The sequence below is a fragment of the Tachysurus vachellii genome, chromosome 16 (assembly GCF_030014155.1).
Source record: "Tachysurus vachellii isolate PV-2020 chromosome 16, HZAU_Pvac_v1, whole genome shotgun sequence".
NCBI classification, from domain to species: Eukaryota; Metazoa; Chordata; class Actinopteri; order Siluriformes; family Bagridae; genus Tachysurus; species Tachysurus vachellii.
Genome location: NC_083475.1, coordinates 17,165,401 through 17,191,984, shown reverse-complemented (window position 1 = coordinate 17,191,984; position 26,584 = coordinate 17,165,401). Strand labels below are relative to the sequence as shown.

The 26,584-nt window shown below is 37.3% G+C and overlaps 1 protein-coding gene across 7 annotated transcripts in view; it reads left to right on the top strand.

Annotated features, from left to right (window-relative positions):
• ccdc136b (coiled-coil domain containing 136b) overlaps window positions 1-15,706 on the top strand; it is a 46,288-nt gene extending 30,582 nt beyond the window's left edge. For 3 of the 7 annotated variants that reach the window (XM_060889934.1, XM_060889937.1, XM_060889936.1), the window contains 4 exons: window positions 962-1,196; window positions 1,311-1,445; window positions 3,115-3,229; window positions 9,269-15,706. In XM_060889934.1, coding sequence (XP_060745917.1) covers window positions 962-1,196; window positions 1,311-1,445; window positions 3,115-3,219 — 475 coding nt within the window. In that variant the 3' untranslated portion in view covers window positions 3,220-3,229; window positions 9,269-15,706. Of the gene's footprint in view, window positions 1-961; window positions 1,197-1,310; window positions 1,446-3,114; window positions 4,802-9,268 lie in introns of those variants that run through there. The other 4 variants (XR_009649723.1, XM_060889938.1, XM_060889939.1 and 1 more) reach the window with 4 other exon arrangements.
• Window positions 15,707-26,584: the final 10,878 nt, after the last annotated feature.

Genomic DNA, 26,584 nt, shown 5'->3' with positions numbered 1-26,584 from the left:
TGTCAAATCACTGACCACAGAGACATAAAAACACTGAACAGAATCCCTCATCCTGAATATATTGCATATGGAGAGGCAAGAAAGAATTTAGGAGCGGTCAACAGTCATTATTAAATAATTGCTTTTACATGGTTCTTTTTCATCACTTTAAATTCAAGAGTGGAATAAGCTTTTGGACAAGAACTATTTTCCATTTAGTTTTCCTCAGTTCCCACTCATCACTTTGTATAACAGGACAAAGTATAGAATAGCAGAACAAATGAGCACCGTTGTTATTTAAAGATCACCCAACAGTTGCTGACAGCTACAGAACAGCAGCTATGTTTCTTTTGTCATTCTGTTGTGTCCTCCATAAGTAGTATTCTCTTTTCAAACTAAACTTGTTAAACACACGACTTACTTTATTTATCCCAGTGGGCATTACAAGCATTATTCACAAGCATTAGTAACAATATAACTAGCCAAATACTGTTGAGTTTTCTATAGCTTGCAGCGTTTGTTACCTAGCTAGCAAGCTCATTTTAATCAATACATGTTTGTAGCTACATAGTTATATCTTTAAATAACATAATAAAGTAAACATTGATAACAAACACATTTCTGCTCTCTGAGATACCTCAAGTGCTTGTTCATAAGCATCTAAAATTTAAAGGTGTTATCTTCACTAAAATTCTGTTTAATTTCTAATTTCTTCACAACACGCATCTCAGCCAACAGAATCCTGACTCGTTTTATATCAGACCTGTGGCGCTAAAATAATTAATTAGTTTATACTGATTAAAAATGCCAAATAAGTCGATTTCCATTCTGCTGGCGAAGTTGCTAATAAGCATACAGTCTTCTGGACTTGCATTATTTCTTTTTTACTCTGTAACAGTTTTTCAGATGAACTGAAGTTTTCATGTATGATAACAAACTCTGTAACACAACTGCTCTACCGCTTCCTTTTCTCTGCTTTTAGAGAAGAGCAGGACAAGCAGAAGGTGGACAAAGAGCAAGCAGTGAAAGCCGAAGTCTACATGAGCATATTACAGACGGAACAGATGACTCATCAAGTGGACTCGTGTCTCCAGAAGAACTCGAGTGAGGACAAAGCTGTAAATCCCGAGCAGAGGAGTAAGGAGCTTTCCGAGGTGTTCACTCTCCGAGACCAGCTAAAACAGGCTGAGGAAAGAGCATCCCAGGTCCAGAGAGAGGTATGATTCTGCATTCAAGGTTCAGCTGAGTGCAAAAGTTTCCACCCCCTATGATTTCTTCGAGGTACTCTCTACTACTATCTGTTTAAACATCGCCCTGTCTTTATTTTTCAGTGTGAAGTGTTAAAAGGAGAACTTCTCCAGCTGCAAGGACTTTACGAGAGCAGTCAGAAGGAAAGAATCGAGCTGGAGGCAGAGCTACACCGCTGTAGGGCGGAGCTTGATAGGCTGGCAGGAAGGAAGGCACAGGTAACTTGGAACTTAGTGAATGGTTTAGGTATGACATGATGTAATTAAAATATGATTTACTTCCTTAGATTTCGTTTAGGTGTAGTTAATTAAGGGATCTTAAGTTTTGCTTGCTTAGGTTAAAATTTTTACTAAAAGTTATACTGCTGGATAAGGAACCATTACTGCAGTGCAGTTTTTAGTGCTAACATGCGTCTGTTTGTACGCTTGCGATAACAGTCATCAGTGAAGACTCTGTCTCCCAGCATCCATGTTTACGTCGTCATTGGTCAAGTGTGTGTTTAAGCTTGATTATCTGGTCACATTCTCACACACGTCGATTGTTGGCTTTATGTTTTCTGTCTCAACTTGTCCCCTTGTGCATGTTTTAATGGTCTAATAATATCCTCAACAAATGCTTACAAAGCCAGAGATCAAATACTAATACTTGCTCCTTGAGCTAATTTGTTTCCCCTTTTAATCCTGTATTTAGTCTCAGAAAATATGTTTATTAATAACTCTATGACTTTATTAATATCTGAACATATCCTATTCGACTGTGAAACACTTTCCTTGTGTTTTGCTTTTTGCTTTTTGTAAAGGTGTACTAACTTTTGCATTCAAATATCCAAATGGAAGCCCAAGTCTTTCTTCTTGCACATATTCATCCTTAAACAAACTTATCTTAATTTAACACTTATAACAAGCTTAATAGAAATCAGAGAACAAGCTCTCCCTGAGCTATACTAATGCTTGTGTACCAATGTGCACTAAAATAATAGACACTGATTGGATTCCTTAAATTGGATTAGATTTTAAATTCTGTATTTAATGTTATGAAAGAGATTTTGTCTGTCTGGTCTCAGTACTTTGTCTCACATCATTCACACGGTGCAAGTGTTCTCATTTTTATACTGTGTACTCTGTGATGCTCTCAGGGTTCCTCTAGCATGCACAAATTCTACAGTGTAGACCAAGATCTTCAAATGGTCTTTGACTCAATATAACTGATGGGATGACTGTGAGGTCTTCATCTTGTAATTTAACCATCATTGGCATGTTCTAATAGCAGTGTTTTTTTTCTGTTCTCCCTTTCCTGTGGTCCACCATCGCTTCCTTCTGTTGCTTTCTAACCACTGTGTGACCATACACCCTGCGATTACCACACACACACACACACACACATACACACACACACACACACACACACACACACACACACACACACAAACACACTGCACAATATTAAATTCTGAACTAATGTTTCCTTAAAAAACCTGCCTATCTATCTATCTATCTATCTATCTATCTATCTATCTATCTATCTATCTATCTATCTATCTATCTATCTATCTATCTATCTATCTATCTATCTATCTATCTATCTATCTATCTATCTATCTATCTATCTATCTATCTATCTATCTATCTATCTATCTATCTATCTATCTATCTATCTATGAATGACCTGGATTCTCCATCTCCTTCTCATTCCATCTCTCTGCACACATTACATGTATATATATCTCTATATATTCTGTATGTGTTGTAAACCCTTGTGCTCATGTTGGGTTATTTTTTGTTTTATATCATGCATGCTGTTTCTCACCTCGTTTTTCTCTCTCTCACCACCTCCTCCATTCCCTCTCTCCATCCATCCCTGCGATTTTTTTGTGTTTTCCCCTCTCAGAACTCCTGTCCTCCATCTGAGTCCCCTGTTCTCTCCATACCCTTCATAGGAATGGTTGTAATAATGGCGCTGATATGGTGCTGCTGGAAGGAGCTCTTGTCCTAAAGAGGGAAAGGTACGGCGCTTCGCCTTTTCTTTCTCTATGATCACCTCAATTTGACTTCTGGACACACAAAGTGAAGAACTGAGCGATGTTTGGATAATAAATGGATGATCAGATTGGAATATGATTGCAGCATAAATTTTGAATGCTGCAGTCTGTTGGTGTATTTGTATGGATGTGCACATTGTTTCACAACCATTCTGAGTGTGTGGAGCAGTTTGGGGAAAACCCATCAGATGCTGCTGGCCTTGAATTACGTCTCAGTCAAAAGACAAGACAAGACAAAACAAAAGAAAACAAAATAAAACAAGACAAGACAAAACAAAAGAAAATGAAATAAATCAAAACAAGACAAGACAAAACAGAAAACAAAATAAATCAAAACAAGACAAGACAAAAAAGAAAACAAAAGAAATCAAAACAAGACAAGACAAAACAAAAGAAGACAAGACAAAAGAAAGAAAACAAAATAAATAAAAACAAGACAAAACAAAACAAAAGAAGACAAGACAAAAGAAAACAAGACAAGACAAAAGAAAACAAGACAAAACAAAAGAAGACAAGACAAAACAAATGAAGACAAGACAAGGCAAAAGAAAACAAGACAAGACTAAAGAAAACAAGACAAAAGAAAAGAAGACAAGACAAGATAAGACAAAAGAAAACAAGACAAAAGAAAAGAAACCAAGACAAGACAAAGAAAAGAAAACAAGACAAGACAAAAGAAAACAAAAGAAAATAAATAAAACAAGACAAAAGAAAACAAGACCAAAAAAGACAACACAACACAAAACATGACAGACAAGACAAAAGAAAAGAAGACAAGACAAGACAAAAGAAAACAAGACAAGGCAAAGAATAGAAAACAAGACAAGTCAAAAGAAAACAAAACAAAATAAATAAAAACAAGACAAGACAAAAAAGACAAGACAACACAGGACAGACAAGACAAAAGAAAACAAGACCAAAAAAGACAACACAACACAAAACATGACAGACAAGACAAAAGAAAAGAAGACAAGACAAGACAAAAGAAAACAAGACAAAAGAAAAGAAGACAAGACAAGGCAAAAGAAAATAAAACAACACAAGACAAAAGAAAACAAAAGAAAGCAAAAGAAAACAAAACAAAAAAGAAAAGAAGAAAAGACAAGACAAGACCAAAGAAATCAAAACAAGACAAGGCAAAATAAAATAAAACAAGACAAGAGAAAAGAAAGGAAGACAAGACAAGACAAGACAAGACAAAGGAAAACAAGACAAAAAAGACAAGACAAGACAAAACATGACAGACAAGACAAAAGAAAACAAGACAAAACAAAATACAAATTGACTGAAATTGTTTTATAGCATACTCGGACTTGTCACCTTTAAGAACCATACTTTTAGGTAACATTTAATCTTGCTAAAGCCAGTTTAATAAACTTTAACATAAACTTTTTAATAAACTGTTTCATAAATAGTTTAATAAACTTTAACTTAAACAGTTTAATAAAAATACTAAACCTTGTGTATTTTCTTTATACAGTGACTTAAGATTTGTTGACGATATATAAATAGATGTAGCGCTGCACAAAAGTCTTCAGCATCATGTTTTCGTTTTTAAATTTTGCTATAGATTTATACATTTTTTACCTTACTTTTAGAATGTTAGAGAAAAATGTTTATATGTAAATTAAGAAACCGAATTAAAACAAAGAAAACAAAAAAAAAAAAGCATACTGAGAGCTGGGTTTTCACGGTTTGACTTTGTCACGGTTGCTGCTATTTATTTATTTATTGTTTGTTTGTTTATTCATTCATTCATTCATTTATTTATTTATTGACTATTATTGATTCTTCAAAATGCTCAGTAAATCATACAATCTAATTTTCCTATAAAAGCAGACCACTGATTAAACAAAACAAAGTTTTATTACATTAATATTGACTTTGTTTAGTTTATTACCATATAGTTATACTATATAATACATACTATTCATACCATATAGTATTTGTTTATGTTGAAATGTTTACCTTCATTATTTTTGAAGGCATCATTTCTTCAAAGGCATTTCTCTTCCTGTGACTTCTGCACTGTTCTGTATGTGGACAAAAATCTAATCAGTTCAGCTTGTAATCATATACCAACTGCCAAAATGTCTGTGACGCTATTCCAATACGGAATGAAATATTTAGACGTCATTTTCTCTCTTTTTTCACCGTTTGGAGTTTGGACCTTTGAATGCAGTGACTGTGTTATTTGAGCAGCATTCAGGAACATTTTTCAGTTCACTTAGAAAAGTATGACATTTTCAGAACAATATAAAAATTACTATCAAAATCTCACCAAGTGATGGTTTTTCCCAGACTGACACACACACACACACACACACACACACACACACGAGCTGTATTAAAATTTGTTGTAATTTACTTGTAGAATCCTATTTGCATTCATTTATATAAAATTGTGCTAATGTAGTTCTCAGTCTCAAGATTATGAGCTGATTAACATAAGTGCGAAGCCAAAAAAACCCAATTATCTTGACTTTAAGTGATAAAGTATAATTAAAAAGACTCAGTTGTGGCAAATCAATGGGCCACAAAAGTCTTCAACAGTATCTCTTTAATAGGTCTCTAGTAGACTCATTAAAGATGACTAGAACTGTTAAGGTGGAAGCATTTTACCCAAAAAGCATACCGTAATACAGCATCTAGAATTCATTAAGCGCTCCTTAAGTGTACACGAGATGGCTAATGGCTTCTATAATTCTACAAGATTTTTATTTTTAAAAGGGGAAAGTGTCTGTCATTGGGTTCTACCAAGAATATTCTATACATAGAACTCCTAATAAGTCATTCTAGTCCTTTCCATTTTATTATTGCCTTCATCAGGTTATCTTCCATGAGCTTAAAAATGATTTAACACAATAAAAACATCGAAAATTTAAACTTTGTCTTAGTACTGAACATACAAAAAAAAGGTCAATACAATTTAAATTTATTCGTATTGAACTTTTAACAATGAACATCATCTAAAAGATTTCAGATTAATAGAAATATAATGAATTCTGAATTTTATTTCAGAATAAAATTGACAAAGTTTTAAAATAAAATTTTTATATTCATAAAATTTAATTTAGATTTATAATTTATATTTATATTAATGAGCAAGCCAGTGGCAACAGCGGCAAGGAAAATCTCCCTGAGACGATATGAAGAAGAAACCATGGGAGGAACAAGACTCATCCTCACCTGGGAAAAAACTAGTTAGTTTTAGATTTCAGCAGGATCGTTATTTACTTTTTTTTGCATTTTAGGGAATTGCCTTTCATTTCCTTTCCAAATTGGTCACATGTCAGTTTCCATCCTCCAGTTGCTGACCATGGAGGGTGAAGGTTAACAAAAGCTTCTTCCTTTCTTCTGCTTTTGCTGCATTACTGGGCAGATTACACCACACTCAGAGGAAAGAGCTATCTGCCTTCTTCCGCATACATGAGCTCACACATGCCCTTGATTTGTCTAGCATCCCTCCGATAGACAGCAGAGGGGAGAGTATGCTGTAGCATCGTCAGTATTCAAACTCACAAACTCTGAACCATACAATAAAAGCTTTCCTGTTGCGCCAAGCACAAACACTCTATACATATACATCTTCATAATACATTCTAGCCTCATCCCCTATCTGACAGTTCTGGCTTTCTTCAGCTGGTTTTTGCCTGCAGTACGAACTTTTTGTGTATCAAGTAAAATGCCTTTGCCCTTAAAAAAAAAGGAACTCTTTGAAGGTTTTAGAATTTGATCTTATGTAGCCGATAGAAGAAATGAATCAGATTTGAAAAATAAAAACAAAACTGTAAGATGTCTATCTCAAAAAAGAATTCCTAGCAATAAACAGTTAAAAGAAATCATGTTTACATTTTAGCATCGTGGAATGTAGCCACATGGAAGTCTTCCTGCTGCTTTTGATCCCCATCGAGCTCGCTCTGGTGAAGCATGTGATAAAATCACAGCGAACACTGATGTGTCGCCTCTGGCAGTACTGGCTTCATACCGTGGCTTAAAACCTGGACCGAATATTTAAACCGCTATGGAAACTTTTCAAGCAGTGACCTGAGCCTGAACCAGTGGTGAACTCTGATCATGATAAATTGGTATATCTCAAAGTCTGTGTATAAAAGCAGTCAGTAATGGAGATTTATAAACCTATTAGGGCTTTATTTTTCATGCAGTGCGGTTGCAACACTCGGTAAGAGGAGAAGTAACGGCATGCGGGTCACGTTCACCCTGAGACCTGTAGAGATCAGCAAACGTGACTCAACTTTTATTTCGACATTAGTGAGCAGCTTGGGCTAACCTTAAACATCACAGAGTGCAGGACACACACACTCACACACACTCACACACACACACACACACACACACACACACACTCACACCACACACATACACACACACACACACACACACACACACACACACACACACACACACACACACACACACACACACACACACACCACACACACACACACTCACACCACACACACACTCACACACACACACACCCACACCCACACACACACACTCACACCACACACATAGAGTGACAGAGAAAAACACTGTTTGTTTACAGTCATTACTAGGTCATTGCTCTCAGCTGTCTTATGTCGCTGTGAGTCACACAGGGAATATATTTAGCTCTTTGAATTCACACATTGTGAAGAACGTTTGCTTAATACACAGAGGCATTCTTTCTAAATCAGGGTCACCTTATATGAAATGCCCAGCTTCCATATGAATGTAAATGGATCTCTTCTAAGGTGACCTGGGGTATTTTTTTGTTGTTGTTTTTTTTAAGAAAAAATGTTCCAGAAGGAATATAACGAGGGACGGAGTTAATATTTCAACGCCACAAATGATGTCGTTCATGTCGTTCACCCATAATTTTGTGGGTATTAACTTTGTAACCTGAAGACTTGTCAAACTTATTACATTACACGGCATTCAGAGAATTATAATTAGAATTTTTATTAGTCTAGACCCATTTATGTTTTTTTTAAACCACCTTTTTTTTTTTTTTTTGCTAATCAAGAACTGTCCCGAAGATCCCCATCAAACAGCACTTCATCTTAAACTCCCATGTTTATCATGTGGCCAAAATGGAGTCTGAGCTATTTCCTGTAGGTTTTTTGAATCATATATTCATCCTTAGTGAGTGTTTTATACTGATTATGGTTGCTGTGGATCCGTAGCCTTTTCCAGGAACACTGGAGCACACACATTCCCAACATAGCTAATCTGCCTACCTGGATTTTTATGTGGAAGTTGGAAGAACCCAGAGAACCTAAAGGAAAGCCATGCAGACAAACCACACAAACAATAACCTGAGCTCAGGGTCCTGGATCTGTGAGGCAGCAACACTACCTACTGCACCACCTACATTACTCAACAATAGCTTATTATTTTAAATGTGGAAGACTGATTGGAGATTTATGATAGCAGTATAACAGAGCAGAGGTCAAAGCTCGTTTTGATCTCTAGACTCCAGGAACCAGCTCAAAACAAAAAACAACAACTAGCGTAACTTCAAGATGGAGGCTGTTGATGACAAGTACTAAAAAGATACACAGAAATCTTAATTCAATTCGATTTCACTTCAATTGTATTTGTATAGCGCTTTTAACAATGGACATTGTCTCAAAACTATCCAAACTATCCAAAGAACTCATAAAGAACCCATTTTACAAAAAAAAAAAAAAAAAAAAAAAATCTAAGGGAACCTGAAGGTTCTATGTAGAACCCCGATGACAGAAGTTTTCCTCCCAGGGTTAGGGTTAGGGTTAGAACCACTGACCATCTAAAGAGCCACCGAGAACCCTTTCTTTCACTAGCAGATGTCATCCTGCTGACTTCTGGAGCGCTTAGTGATGTTAACATAAATAAAAGTACCTCTGCTGTTAAAGAAATATCACAGGCACATCATTACCCTCAAACTAACCCGAACTGACAAATGATCTTTGTTTGTGTGACACCTCTGAATTCAACTCTTCTTCCTGTTGATCCTAGGAGCGAGAGGGAGACTGGAACCTCGTTATGCTGGTTGCCGTGGCAGCAGCAGCCGTTTTGCTCATACCCAGTTTGACCCGAGTGTTTGCTTGAGTCTGGACAGGAAGTGACCTCGATCAGGTCAACGTCTCATATCCACATGCTTGCTTACCTTCTCTGTGGTACACATTTACAGATGTACACACACACACACACACACACATACAGACACACACACACACACACACACACACAAACACATGCACTGCCATATCAGTACTTAAGGTACTTCTGCTAAAACATACTCTATAGTCTCAGTGGAGAAAAAAACACCATATTCACAAATGCTGCTTTTGGTTCTTGCTTCTGGTTGTGTGCAATTTCACCCTCAGACACATTTTACAAACATCTCTCTCGCATTAGACACCGTCTCTGGCTTTAGACGCGCTGCTTATAAGATGTGCAGTGACAGCATGTGATACGTAATCCTGAAATTCTTCCAGTTGTCTGTCATTTTTCAAATTTCAGCTAGATATTTTATGTTTAGCTAGATTTAACACCAGAGCGAGTATCAGTCCTAAAGCATGCGTACGACAGTTTAACCAGCACCGATGTTCAATATAAATGTTCTGTACCTACTGTAACTGTTGGATCAATCAGTTTGTAAAGTATTTTCATTTCTGTCACAACTCTGGATGTTATGAAGAATGCAGAATAATTCAGACAGTAGCAAGAAAGTCTGATAAAGGTTTAAGAAAAACCATCAATGAATTGTATCACGCTGAAAGTATATGATACACTACTAATTCAACTGCTGTATAAAACTCAACACTGATGATTATAACCATTTTAAGTTGGATAGATATTTTTATATATATATATATATGTATACGTATACGTATATATGTGTGTGTGTGTGTGTGTGTGTGTTTGGAATCAACATATAACACGTTCATATAACAAGTTTAAATGACACTAACATATAAAATATGGTATTTTTGTAAAAAAAATCTGAAATGTAATGAGTATAAGAACATTTTATGAGACATTGAACTCTCAGAGCAAATATTTCTCTCAAGCAACTATTTCAGCGCCGCTCACAAGTAGTTAGACATCATCGGTTTGGTTCTAAAATAAAAGATAAAAATAAAAAGTCAAGAATAACCAGTAAACATTAAATATATTCCATATTTCAAGGGACCATATGCATTTGATCCATTAAATACTTGTTCCATTGCATCATTCTTTCCTGCCCAAAGTAGCAAACAAAAGGTCTATGAGTGTCTCTAGATATAGTATTTAGTATTATATCTGGAGTTTTTCATCTTATTAACGTAAGAACCAAAGAAATGTCAAGAAATGTCAGTTGTTGTAAGGTTAACCTAGTAAATAAATGAATCAGAGATACAGTATTAAGTGTCTCAGGATCAGCTACATGGCAGCATTAGTTCACGGATACATTAAAGACCACCGTACAGAGATATGTAGCACAAACACGGTAGCTATTCCTCAAATATGCAGCTTCAAAAAGGTTCCTCATGAGTTTTGATTCCTCTTTATTTTTTCTAAGAGGGAAGATAAACAAATGGGAGAATTTTTGGTATAGAAATCTCTACATCACCTATAGACTTTGTTCAGTGGATTAGACACAATAAATAATAATAATAATAATAATAATAATAATAATAATAATAATAATACATTTGAATTTGTTTTCTGGAGCTTCTGCATCCTGGTCAGATTAACGGTGGATCCAGAGCCAATCCTGGAATACTAAGCATGAGCCAGGAATACATGATTGTGATTGGTACAGCTATGTTTTTTTGGAAGGCAGAAAAAAACCTGAGAATCCAGAGGAAACCCATACAGGCACGTCATGAACATTAAAAAAGAAATCCTTACTGACAGGAACCCAGATTCTGGATCACATTGGGGAATTTGTCATTATTTTATAAGTATTTATGTTTATATCTAATCTACTTGCGGCAATATATTTATAGAAAAGGCCCAAAAAGGTTAGGTTTTTCCACATAACTGTTTCTATCTTTAAATTAAATGGTGATATCAAACCCATTTCTGCTCTCTGAGATGCCTGGAGTGTTTACATCTAAAATCTTGAGGTGTTATCTTCACCCACTGAAGTTCTGTATAAAGTTTTCCAAACAAAGGGAAAAACCAATAAGCCAACAGATTCCTGACTCGTTTTATTTCAGACTCGCAGCTATAAAATAATGAATTTCTTTACACATATGAATGTCTCATAAGTCGATTTCCATTCAGATGTCTTGGAACACCAATGTACTGGTAAAAAGGGTTAAAGATTCTACATAGACATGAGCATGGTAATAAGTGTCTCCCAGTCAAATGATTAAGTATACTGGTGGTTAGATGCAATGACTTGTAGACATCGAATTAAAAATCGAACTAAAATAATTTGACCTTTTTCCAGGCCACAAAATTGAATGTTCTTGCAAATGTATAATGTCTCAAAATTAGACAAAGCATTGGAAAATTCTGCATGTTCTTCTTGTGTATGTTGGTTTCCTGTGGACCTCCCAGAATATGGCAACAGGTTGAATAGCTACTCTAAAAATGCCCCAAGGTGTGAAAAAGTTGTGGGTGCGAGTGTGTGTTTGCGTGTGTGTGTGTGTGTGTTTGCATGTGTGTGTACGTGCATGTGCGCGTGTGTGTATGTGTGTGTGTCCCATCCATCATGATGTGTCCTAGTGTTTCTAGGACAGGCTCTGGATCTTTTGCAAATCCAATTCGTCTGTTATTTTTTTTTCTTCGCCTGAAATAGGAGCTGATGTATAAAATCCATATAAGATGCCTTTAGGATTCACCTTTTCAGAGCCAAAGAGTCAGAGCTGAAACATAAAAATATCCCTAAATTTGAAATACCAAATATAAAACAATATTTGTTTGGACAACAGACGACATGTAGCACAAAAAAAGTAGCTTTATCTAAAGTATGCAGCTTCACTTAGAAATAAATATTCTTTAAGTTATGGCTCCTGGGATGGTCAAGAGTTTTTGTCATTTATAGAGGTTCTGTGGGCAATTAAAACCCTTCTTAGGTTCCCTTTTAAGGGCTCCTCGTGAAGGACAGATCAAAGAACCGAAATGTTCTGAAAACTTGAATGTAAAGGCACGCGATGCAATTTCTGTTCAAAAATTGTACGTTGTCTAGAATAAACAAACAAACAAACAAACAAACAAAAAAAACAGTAATCAGTGAATTATACTTAGGAATAATAATGTGTTGTAAAACTGATCAGCTCATTAACCCCTGAACAGTCTTTAAAAAATATATATAGCAGTTGTGGCTTCGTAGAAGTTCAGTGAAGCAATTTATTGTTTCAAGATTATTGTCATGTGCAGTGAAGTAAAGAGCGTTTCAAGCGTCTATATACAATGAAATTCTTGTGCTACAGTTAACCAGGCACAGTGTAAATATGATAAATGAACTTTTACGTGGTACAAAACTGTAAACACTGAACACAAACAAAAGACAAAAGATTATTACAGTGGGAGATATTGAGCATACAGTACTCCAAATTATTATTATTAAATCCTCAAAGAATCCTTTAAACTTTGTAAAACATTATTTACAATGTAATTGGAAGGTCATGGGTTCAAATCCCTGGTCACACCAAGCACCCACTGTTAGGTCATTATCCCTCAAGTACTTAAGTATGTTCTGTCTCAGTAGTAAGTGATTTTGAATTAATTACATTTTAAAGCCCATAAAAAGTCCCATTTGGTCTGAGCTACAACTGAGACTAACCCTTTTAGAGAGGAACCGTTTAGGAAGCTGAACACATAATGACGTCTTTCTCAACATTTCAGGGGTAATAAACAGTCCAAAGGCTTTCCCAAAATCATTGCATTATGATAGAACGAGCATCACTTTGTATTTCTCTCCTGTTTTAAGCTATTTTTACTTTGTGATAATTTTTGGAAACTCAGACCTGTTCATTTGCTCTTAAAAGAAAATGAGTGGCTTATAAACTGTAACTACAGCAACCTTGTGCTTTATAACGCAAGGTGACAACATTAAAGCACAAAAACATTCCAGAGAACGTTATATACATCACAATATAGTATATAACCGATTATTTGTACACGATTACTGCTGGCAGTCTTTTAATATCTTTACTACCACAGCGCTGAATGCAGCTCAATCCTGATTGGTCCAGACAACAGAACAGAAGCTCTGACAGTAAAATCATGAACAGAAATAACTTAATCGACTTGATGGATTTGATTTAAATGATCTGATTTAAAAAATGTTTCGATATGGTGAAGGTTTCTGTAAGGATATGTTTATGTAGTATTTAAGGGAGGAGTCTCCCTTGTCAGTGATGAAGCTGTAGTTTCATGCGCTTTTGTTTGTCTGTAAAATGAGAAACTGCTCATTTCAGGAAGTAGAAAAAAAAGAATGACTGCTGAATGAATGCTGTTATAACATAAGTGACTTATTTCATTACAAGCGGAAACTGATTTTTAAAAATGATTTTTTTAAAATAGGACATAATTCATTCATTTACTTATTATTATGTCATATTTTTTATTATTATTATTATTTAGTTTACTACTTCATCACTAAATTCATCACTAAAACCCTTCACACGCTACAAATGAACTAATCTTCATCCGTGCACAAAGGAAATGCCCACAGGTCATACACGAATCTACAGCGTTCTTAGGTCGTCATACATTGCCTTCATCCGGGATCCTCGATGCTAGTGCGTCTGAATGTGTCCTGATTTGCTGATAGACTTTAGAACGCATGCTACACAGTAAACACTTCTTTTTCTATCAAAAATGTGGTCATTTGTTCAGTATTGTAAATAATATCAGTAGGTATGCAGCTGTGGTGGGATATACTGTGAACATGAAGCCTTTCAGCTCTAAAGAATCGTCACGTCGGCCGAGATTTTGTTTCCTTTTTACCTTTTTTTTAAATTTTTAATAAAATGAACAGTGGTGAAAGACTTGCGCTTGTAAATCCTGTAAAACCGAATGTGTTTGCACGTTCCTCACTGTGGATGCGCTTTGCAGTGAAGATTTTATTCTTCATAAAAACGCCACACAGAGCATGGGTCTTTTTGAATTTTCTGAAAATGTGGATCTTTTTTGACTAATTTGTTTACCGAAATCAATCGAGTTCTCTACTTCGTTCTGTTTTGTTATCTCAGAAAATATTTGTTATACAGTCCTCTCAGTTCTAGATAGTAACTAGGTATGTGTGTGGTACAATTTCAGACACATTATTTATTCGTTCATTCATTAATGTTTTTTTTTTTTTTTGCTGCATTCGACTAAAATTGTAACCTCCCAAAAGAAAACCAAAGATCATCCTTTACTCTGGAAGACAGGAAGGCCTCCTGAACCCTGAGCATATGAAAAATGTTTTTAAAAAAAAGACAAATTACAGGTTAAGTACAAGTTAAGAACATCGCATACGGTAAACACCGAATTAAAATACACTGAAATGCTGCGCAGGTCCAAGCTATTAGCAATACTAACAATGTATTTAAACATAAAATAATAATATATACTTTTTTTGTATCCATTTATAATTAAATGGCTATTGGTACGTAGCATCTTTCACACCATGGTCATTTAGTGGTTCTGTTGTATGTCTGTTTAATTGCTAGAAATCGAGTTTACTTTATTGCAAATCTATTAACAACTTAACTACCATCATGGTATTCAGAATCATAAACCGGTTCTGCAGAGTTTTTTACCACACACATACATAGTTAATATTAAGAACTTATGGTGCGGTTTTACCCACAAAGGGCCGGCGTTGGGGCAGGTTTTCATTTCAACGAAAAAGATTCCTTCCGATAAGTTGATCATGTTGCTCAGTAGACTCAGGTGTGGGTTCTGCTTGGTGGAAATGAAAACCTGTCCCCAGTCTGTACACCCCTGACATACGGTATGGGTTGTAAAGAAAGTCTTTAAAATGATCTCCAGAAAGATTTGACTCATTTGAGTAACCGTGTTTTTCATATCATTTAATTAATACCTGATAGCACTCATTAAACATCTTTTTCTTTTTGGTTTCTACACACTGGTCACATGATGATATGTTTTCCTGGATGCTTATGAATATAAATTTTCCGTTATCTTCCAAAACACTGAATTATACTTTCTTCCATTTTGTAATGTGGAAATAAAAGTGTGTTTTTTAATGGCTCTGGTTCAGTAGGACGAAAAATGTCAATGACTTCAATCATAATGATGATAAATGATTGAATTGTTTTGAAATGTATACGTGTGATTGTGTGGAGATGTCTGTGTGTCCCCCAGCTTTATTCAACTGTATAGTAAAGTGTCTATTTGTGTAAAAAAAAAAAAGATAAAACTTTATGTATTTTGGTAATCTAACTGTATATTTTGTAAATGATTTGAAAGAAATAAAGTAGTTATCCATGTAGTCTTCTTTCTATGCTAATGACCTGTATATCATGCACCTGGACTGCACATAAGACGTACCAATAACATAACGTAATTATTTGTTTGTATGTTTCTTTGTCCATTTATTTTATTTTTAACGTTTTTAACACTGCAAGATTAACTTTAAGATTTTCAGGGTTGCCAGATTGTGTCTCATAAAGCCATAATCTTTGGTCTCACATTGTGAGAATAATTGCCTAAAACAATCTTTTCTGGTAATGTTGGCAGACTGTCTGTAAAGAGTACATTGATCTTTGTCCCCCACACACAGATATACACCCCCCCCACACACACACACACGCTCTTGTCCCTTAATTCTCTTGTTCCCTAATTAGTCTTAAAACAGATGGCCGTGCCATAATTATTCCTTACGTTACCAACTATGGGAACTAAGGGAGTATAGGTTCACATGCCTATAAGACCTGACCTTATTGGGGTAACTGAGAGGTCAACCTAAACATAGATGCTCATACACATAGCAACACACAGACCCAATACAACCTCCCCATTCTTGAACGACTATATATTCCTGCTTTTCCTAATAAACTTTGGAACTTCTCTTTGAAAGACTGATGCGTGTGTGTTTCATTGAGACTTCCCCAAGGCCTTGTGGAGAACAGAAATCGAGCAGAGGAACGAGAGGCTGAATTTAAGGTTATCCTGCCCAGGCGGCAGATGAAAGAGGGTTACCCTGTCCAGGCGACAGATGAGAAATTCCTTACAGTTTTGGGGGCTCGTCCGGGATACCAGTATTCAGGTAAGTGCTGATTTGGTATCTTGTCATACCTGTCAAAGTGTAGGCACTTACCTTGTGTACTGGTATTTATATTGGGGGATATCAGAAGGACGGGCAAGTGCTGATTGGTATCTAGTCATACCGTTCAAAGTGTAGGCACTACTGTGCTGATATCCATATCCGTGTATAGCTAAATCGATATTGTCGAATGTATGCACGATGTGTAAGGGAATTCGACACTGGTTATTGAACCAGTGAAAAAGCGCGCGCAACGTCTCTAAGGTTAGAGGCTATACATTTATTTGATTGCCCTCTCTGTCTCGATCGCTGGTCTCCAATTGTGTTGTGTTGTTTGTATTGTTTTGTTTGTGTGTAATAATATTGGTTGTACCTATAGTTGGACATGGGTAATTCAGGAATAAAATATCCTAAGCCAGACCACGAGGAAACTCCTCGTGACTGGATGAACCGTTGTGGTCTAGGTTGTTATACTACCCCCTGGCTAGATAATTTAGCAGGATGGACCGAATCACAACCTCAGTTTTTGACATATCCTCGCGGTGGTATTTTTAAACCTGAATATTTGGCGTCTGCTTACATTAAAAAATATGACGGCTTCGGTGACTCTGATTAGGATTTTCAGTACATGACAGACGGTTATAAGTAATGGTTAGAAATGAAACTAATCTGGGATAAATATCACTCTATTCCAAACTCAAAAAAAAAAAAAAAAAAATCTCTGTCGGAGTTTGATCGCTAATCCTTTGTTCCTCACAACCTTCATGCATAATTGTAGATTTGAGGTGCAGAAGGTTCTTAAAGATCAGTTCACAGATCATGGCAATATGAAAGTTAAAACTCTAGGGGAGAGAGTGCGCACCATGGAAGGCAATGGTATTTTAGAAAGTAGTATGCCTCGCTGTGGCTGAAGGAAATGTATATAATGGTGACTCGGCCCGAGGGAGAGCCCGAGGGAGAGGCCGAGGGAGAGGCCGAGGGAGAGGCCGGGGAAGAGGAGGAAGTAATTCATACTCCCGAAGCCCCGGTGCCTGCTTTTATTGTGGTAGGAATGGGCATTGGATGAATGAATGTAGGAAAAGACTTAGAGAGATGGGAGATGTTCCCGTAGGTCCCCTTCCAGCACTACCTTCAAAACCACCCCAAGCTGCACCCCGCCCTTTCACCGGGATGCAGGCAAATCCCTATCATGCATAGAGATGCCCACAGAGCGCGACCCTGACCATGCTACATTGTACATATGAATCACATCTGGTAAACGAAATGCCTTTTCTTGAGTTATGTGTAAATGGCACAGTGTATTCTTTCCTATTTGATACAGGAGCTACAATGTCAGTAATGGGGAAGCAATACAAGGGTCCTCTCTCAGGGGGATCCGTTAGCTCTGTGGGAATAGAAGGGGTCACAAAAGAAACGCCTTTTACTCCAGCCCTCCTCGTCACATGTCCTTCTGATCCTGACATTTTTTTACATCACCGATTTGTTTATATGTCAGAGTGTCCTTTTAATCTTTTGGGGAGGGATCTCATGAGCAGGCTACACGTTTCTATTAGCTTCTCTGGCTCTAAACTTGTCGTTTCTGTTCCTGAGTCTGCTCCACTGTCACATTTATCTGATATGAAGTTTAACGACTGTTTTCTGCCTGATGTTGTTGTTGAAGCTTACTCTTTACCTTTTATGTCTGCACAGGCAGCTGAACTTTTTGCTCTGACTCGCACGTGTATTCTCTCTGAGGGTAAGGATGTAACAATTTACACTGATTCACGTTATGCTTTTGGTGTCGCCCATGATTTTGGACGAATTTGGCAAACGCGTGGTTTTCGCTCCGCCGAGGGGAAACTTATTTACCACCCATCACTGGTGCAGGACCTTATCACTGCCTGCCATCTCCCTCGTTCCTTAGCTATTGTCAAAACTAAAGCACACACACGTGATGATACTGTTGAGGCCAGAGGCAACTCTCTGGCGGACCGGGTAGCTAAACAAGCGGCACAAGTTCAAGTGCCCTTTCTGTCACTTTCTACTCCTATTAACACCTCCTTCCTCTCCTCCACTCTCATTCCCGATTTAGATCTCCTGTCTGTACAATCTTATGCTACACCTAATGACTCCACCTACTGGCAAACGCAGAATTCGTACGTCGCCTCTGATGGCCTCTGGTACAGCTCTGATGGCCGTCTTTGTCTCCCGTCTCACTGCCTTCCCTTTCTCGTGCGCGAGTTTCACGGTGTTACACATCGCGCCCGAAGAGGGGTATGGGAAGATATGAATAAACTCTTTTGTGTAGCTAATTTAAAAGGTACAATAGACTCAATCTTATCTAGATGTCTGACCTGTGCTCAAAATAATCCTACTAAAAGCACAGCTAAACATGAAAATCTTCCAATACCAACTGCACCTTTTTCTGAATGGCAAATTGATTTTACACACATGCCACCACAGGGGCCTTTCAAATATCTCCTGGTGATGGTTGATAAGTTCTCAAGGTGGGTAGAGGCTTTCCCCTGTCAGCGAGAAAATTGTAAGGTTGTTACACGTATTCTAGCCAAAGAAATCTTGCCGAGGTATGGTGTCCCACACGCTATTGACTCAGACAAAGGAACGCCATTTACTTCTAAAATAACACAAGATTTGTGTAAGTACCTGTCTCTGTCATGGCGCTTTCATATTCCTTATCATCCCCAATCCTCAGGGATAGTGGAAAGAACTAATCGACCAATTAAGGATAAGTTGACTAAGGCTATGCAGGCGACGGGTAGCAAAAATTGGGTTGATTTGTTACCCGCTGTTCTAGCAGAAATGAGAATGACACCGCGAAAAGATGTCCATTTATCACCACACGAAATTATTTTTGGTCGTCCGTTTCCCACACCCTGGAAGAAGGGTAAGCCAGCTATTGGTACAACTAATCTTGATGTGCACATAGCTGAGTATTCCGCTGCCCTGATTGACACTTTATCAAAACACTATGAACAAATTTCAGCAGCTATACCTGTCATTTCTAAGGTGCCGACCCATCCCTTTCAAGTGGGAGAGATGGTATTGATTAAGGCATTAAAACCTAAACCATTGGGCGAAAGTAAGTATGATGGGCCAGCGGAAATAGTCGCGCACAGGTGTACTAACTGATCTTTTTCCACAGTGGATCCATGCTACCAGGGTGAAGAGATGTCCTCCAGGGGTCGACTCCGCTGTAAATGCATAAAAGTGTTCTCTGTGTAACACAATTTTCTTTATGTTACAGAGATACAGCCTTTTAACCCTTCCATGAGTTTTCTAGAAGGTGCTTCCAATCTCCTGGTTTCTCCTATCATCACTCTACGATGCTCAGCAGTGACCCCACAGACCCTTCTGTGCTGGTTCTTCGGACATCATTAAAGCTGCAGGAGGTGACAGAAAAGGCTGCAGAGAACTGAACGACTACCTCTAGTTGAGTACAGGACACACAACCAGTGACCAGTATGGTTGTCATCCTCCTCATCTTGATCATCTGCCTTGGGACAGGGTTACCCGTCCAAGCGCATCCTCATGACAACGAATTCTGGAAATTCGCCAATTGGACGGCCAGGCAACATACTAACGAGTCGTGTTATGTGTGTCAGGTGTTCCCAACGTCTGCCACCACAACTAGCCTGAAACCTCGAAATGACACTCTTGACACTACCCTCACAGTGATGGCCCAGATCTGCATTTCCGAAACGTGCATATCAGGAAGAACGACAGAGAAAGGACACAAAAATCAGCATATAAGATATCTAAGGAGAACTGGTGCTAGATGGTGTGCAAACAACACAAACGATAAGTTCTTTTGTATAAACGCATTAAGAACAGCACTGAAGATGGACCAGAAAGGCACTGCTTTTGTGAAGGACTTCCAGGCCCTCCAGGGACCTAACCACCAGTATACAGTTTGTGTAACAGCAAGGGGAAACATTTTCTTAGGAAATCTGACAACAAAAAGCTGTAACAAAACCTACACAGCATGTGAATTAGGACAGGAAAATGCAAGCACATGTTCCCTGATCTACCCAGGTGAAACCGGCACTACGTGGAAGCAGGACTGGTACTGGGTGTGTGGAAAAAATGTTTACCTGTATCTACCCAAAGGGTGGGGCGGAACATGTGCACGTACACAATTTGCTTCACATTTATCTATAATCAAGGGTAATCGCACCCATAATGTTCGTCACAAAAGGTCTACAAATGATTGTTCCTGTACTGTTTATTTTGCTTTTGTTGTGCCTTTGTGGCCCTTGTATTCTTCAATGTCTTCAATCAATGTTACATCGTATGATTTCTGGGTATCAACTTATCCCCAGAGTATCAGAGTATTATCCTATTCCTATGCAAGGTAAATAGATGATGTATGTATTTAGTATCTGAGAAGTGACTGAGGGTCTGGCCCAGGCCAGGGATGCAGTAATAGTGATTACTCGCTTAGCCCGGCTTCCAGAGAAAGATAGATAATCATATATGAGTTGTTTATCCATTATAAGTTTATCATGGATAAAAGAGGGGAATTGTGAGAATAATTGCCTAAAACAATCTTTTCTGGTAATGTTGGCAGACTGTCTGTAAAGAGTACATTGATCTTTGTCCCCCACACACAGATATACACCCCCCCCACACACACACACACGCTCTTGTCCCTTAATTCTCTTGTTCCCTAATTAGTCTTAAAACAGATGGCCGTGCCATAATTATTCCTTACGTTACCAACTATGGGAACTAAGGGAGTATAGGTTCACATGCCTATAAGACCTGACCTTATTGGGGTAACTGAGAGGTCAACCTAAACATAGATGCTCATACACATAGCAACACACAGACCCAATACAACCTCCCCATTCTTGAACGACTATATATTCCTGCTTTTCCTAATAAACTTTGGAACTTCTCTTTGAAAGACTGATGCGTGTGTGTTTCATTGAGACTTCCCCAAGGCCTTGTGGAGAACAGAAATCGAGCAGAGGAACGAGAGGCTGAATTTAAGGTTATCCTGCCCAGGCGGCAGATGAAAGAGGGTTACCCTGTCCAGGCGACAGATGAGAAATTCCTTACACACATTTTATATGATTTTAAATGGAATTTCCCGTGACCCGAGGTAGTTCGGATAAGCGGAAGAAAATGAATGAATGAATGAATGAATGAATAAATGGAATTTGGAAAACAGGTCAATATGACAACCTTCAACTTTCCGTTTGATGAGAGGAAATTCTGATTGGTCCGTGTAGATCTTGGATTGAATCAAAACATGTTGAAACACTGATGTAACATAACAATGTTAATCCAAACGGGATGGAAAAGATAGATGGTAACCAACCAAAATGCCATTGTGTAACTGGCTAACAATGTTCCCTCGCTTTTTTTGGGGGGATCATAAATATCCTTAGTTCAATAAGAAGAGCAAGTAAAAATATATGTTTAGCATTTCATTTATTTATTTATTTATTTATTTATTTATTTATTTATTTATTTATGGGGTTTTTTTGGAGAACAGCATGAGAAAGCAAAACTAGTTCGAACTGACATGATGGTATCGAATTGTTCTGATCTGATCTAACAGCTACGTTGGAAAAAACAAACTAGCAGGAACTAACAGTTAGAAAGTGACAGAATTCAGCATACACAGTAAGAAAAGTGCCTTATCAACAGTCTGTCTGTCAGTCAGTCAGTCTTGAATATAGAATCAATACAAAACAATTAAATCAAGAATAAATATATACTAACAATAAAATGACAATATAAATCTAATTAGCTATAAAGATGGGAAATAAAGTGAAATATGTGTGTATATACTGTATATGAATGCAGGTTGGTGGGAGAACAACAAAAAAAAAGTTCAGGAGTGAGATGTGGTAGCTGAATGGTGTTGGACTATTCAGTTCAGTTCAATTCAATTCAATTCAAATTTATTTGAATAGAGCTTTTTACAATGGACATTGTCTCAAAAAAGCTTTACAAAACATAAACATAGAACAAAAGTTTATTATAAAGAATAATATAAAGATTAATAGAATACAAAATTCAAGATTAATATGAGATATATTTAAATGTGTTTGTATTTATCCCCAATGAGCAAGTCTAAGGTGACTCAGGTGACTGTGTTGAGGAAAAACTCCCTTAGATGGAAGAGGAAGAAACCTTGAGAGGAACCAGACACAAAAGGGAACCTCATCCTCTTATGGGTGACACCGGAGGGTGTGATTATAAATATACAGTCTGACAAATGATGTATTGATGCAAATGGCCACATGGAGTTGCATCTCCTCTTTAGCATCGCAGAGTCTAACTGGAGCTGGTAGATGTCTAGATGCCTCCGGATTCTCACAGAGTCTGCCTCATCTCAGTGGAGGTCCAAAATCTTCATCGCACGGAAGACAATCGGAGCTGGTACAACTACCACCTGGAAGGTTGTGAGTTTGAATCCCTGGTCCACCAAGCTGCCACGGCTGGGCCCCTGAGCAAGGCCCTTAACCCTCAATCATTAATTGCGCAGAATATCAAAATAAATGTAAATGGTAGTGTGTTCAGGAAAGTCCAGGTACTACATAGGGTCCTGTCTGAGGATCTGAATGTCATCTGAATGAAAAAGCTCCTCCTCATCCTCTCTGCTTCATGAAGAGGAAGCTTTCATTATAAGAAAGCAATATATGATTTTATTTTTGGCATCCACATCAGAACATTTGCTGTTAAGAAATGTATTTTCAGGGGCTGATTTCTTTCTAGCTGAGACTATAGATTGTAAACAGATAAGTTTTAAAGACTTTCATCCAGAAAAAAAAAACATTGGGCTCTAAGAAATCCATCATATTTATGTTCATTATGCCTACAACATTCCACGCATTTGACAGATGCCCTTATCCAGATTATCCAGTTAGTTACATTTTTATATCATTTTATACAACTGACCAGCTGAGTATTAAGACCCTTGCTCAGGGGCCCAGCAGTGGCAGATTGGTGGAGCTGGGATTTGAATTCACAACCTTCCAATTTGTAATCCTATGCCTTAAACTATTAACAAGACTTTGTGATAAACCACATGGCTCAACACTAACACTAGCTTCATAACAGAGTTTTTTTTTTATATTAGATTTGAACCATTCTGTCTAATTATCATGACAAATGAGACTCACGCTTACAGTGTAGACCCTCGGGGAAAAAAAACACTGAGAAAGACAGAGAAAGTTCAACCTTTGAGTCATCTTTCCTTTTTTGCTTCAAGTTTATTGCCACCATCGCTCTGTACTCTCAGTGACCTGTGCTAGTGATATCATTTGATTTTCCTCATCGCTGAGGATTTGCTCCCAGGCCTCGGATTTACTTCCAGCACTCGGATGGAGAGACTCCATTAACATACCGAGATAATAAGTCAGAAAGATGACTTCATATGAGAATACATGGGAGTGCCTCAGGATTATTTTTAGACTGTGTATGTCACAGAGTGGAGAGAATTAACATGTTCTTCACTGGTCACGGCTTGAACAATGTGTGTGTTTGTGTGGTGAGATGACACTAAAGGGTTCCCCCTCTTCCAGTAACTCTGAGTCTCACCTTTCTCATGTTCTTCATTTACGACCACCACAGTGGCAGCTCTGAACTTTACGCCCACATTTCTGTCCCATTTTCCAAACCACAGACAAGTTAAAAAAACCTGGAATGTAAATTCTTTGTGATTGTATGAAGGCGTTTTATACAAGTTTGCGACCTGGATGTAAAAATAAAACAGATTCCTGAAGAATGATATTAAGATAAGATAAGGTATTAGGGTAGGATATGAAGGTATGCAAATATGACAACAAAATTGTCCCTAACTAAACCCCTGGCTTTTGTTTCTCTGTGTGAATCCTTAAAACTTTTATGTAGAACCCCAGAACAGTTTCGTTGAGTTTATTCTTAAGCAATCCCTTTTAAGAGATTGAGGATCCGTAACTATAAAAGATCCCTTTAAGAACCCTTTCTGCCAGAGTCTGGGTTGATTTTGGACTGAAAACCGACATAAATATGCTCAAGTCTTTATGATTTCAGCTTACAAAACATTCATATTCTTAGAAAAAAAAAAAAGTAAATATAAATCCTTTCTTTGTTTTAGCTTGGTGTCACTGTGGGAATCCTTAAATGTTCAATGTAGAGGGATTCAGATAGAAACTACCTGCCAGTGAGGACTTCAAATAGTTAAGGCTCTGGGTTGTTATTTGGAATGCTGAGGGTTCAAGCCCTTGTGTCCTTGAATCAGGCTCAACACTCTCTACCCTAGGCGTATTGTATCATAACTGACCCTGCACTCTGTTAACTTTATTAATCCTCAGGGGGAAATTGGGTTCATTACCGCAGCTCAGAGTCACCAAAATAATAAATACAAAAATAGAGACTTATTGTATATATACAATATAATATGTACAAAAATATAAATAAAGCTAGGATTTAAATACTTATACAGGTAAAGGTGTATTGTTGCACAGTGAGATGTGTTGTTGTACAGAGGAATTATAAAGTCTGATACAAGACACAGGTAAGAAAGATTTCCTTGGTTTAATAGGTCTGAGACTGAACGTACTCCTGGATCTGTCTAGGACATTATGGAGATGGTGGAAGATGTTGTCTGAGATGGTCAGTAGCTTAGACAACATCATTTGTGACACTACAGTCATAGAATCCAGCTCCAAGGATGAGTTGTTCAGTTTGTTGGCATCAGCTACCTTCGGTGTACTGAATATGTGACAAATGGAGACTCTTTCAAAAATGCTAAACATGTCCTTTAAGAGTGGCTTGTGAACACAGAGTTTGGAGTTCACAGTGTACACCAGATTTCAAACAACAGACCAAAATGATGAAGTCTGGTTTAAAAGGCATTTCTGTCACTATGTCATGTTGTGTGAAACAAACACAGAAGAGGTAATATTAACTGGGCCTTGTTGTTGTTCCCATCTTGGCCACTTAATGTCTGTATCAAAAATGTGTGTTATATGAATTTAGTTACAACATATAATCTAAATTCAGTTGCTCTCCTAATATTTCCTACCCTTATGGTTATAAAGCTATATTTGATATCATACATCACAGGAGATCTATGAAAAGCTGTACAGCTCAGCAGCTTTTGTTAGACCTCCTTATCATTTCATCACGTCACACAAATTCACTTCCAGAGACCCAGTATACTTCGAATACATGGCATACACTACTATGTTCAGAAAACAGATCTTATCATGTTGCCTCGAATAGAGTCCATAGACTATATAGATCAGAAGCTAAATAACAGAATGGACTGATATATAAATACAAGTCTAAAATGGATAGACATCACAAGGATGAGATCTCATGGTCTGGAATAGGCATGTCAAATAGGTTCACACTATTAATAAATAAATCGTATGTCCAAGGATGTAACTGTAGGATGGGAGAGATGAGCTCTGATACTATAATTTGCAAGAAATGTTAATCATAGCATGGCATGATGGTTAGAATGAAGAAGAAAACGTAATAGAGATTCACACCGCTTTATGAAGAAATGATTTTGTTTTAAATTTTTAAAGTGGGGATTATGAAATTACATTGAGGCAAAAATCCGTCGACCAAAGATGGCTGACAACAAAGACTTTTTTTAAATTACAATCTGAGAGTGTGAGCGATGTTACAAAATAAGGTAGTAATGATGGTGAAACCTAGATAAAACTCATAGAAAAGAAAAATATCTTTATTACATCAAACGTGTTCTCGTTACCCGACCTCATGTTTGCACAAACCTGGATCTTGTTGCTCTCTGATGTAAGAGATCTAAATGCGTTCTGTTCGTCCAAGACGTTATCAGAATTGTCTCATTGTGTGTGACTTAAAAAATGTTGGAATGGCACAGAATAATCCTGTTTTTCATCAAAGCAACATGTGCTTGTTTTATTCAATTAAAAGCTTTAGTGTACCAAGTACCTTTGCCAGAACAGAACAGGAAGATATTTTCATATGAAAACTGACAAACAAGGAAACATTAAAACGTAATAAAAACTCTAGCCTCACCAATTGTAGTTGATTAAATCAAAGCCTTGGGACAGTAACAGATCTCAGTTTTAATCCCAGCTCAACTTCTGCCTATGTCATGTTCACTTTTCTTTAATATGCTC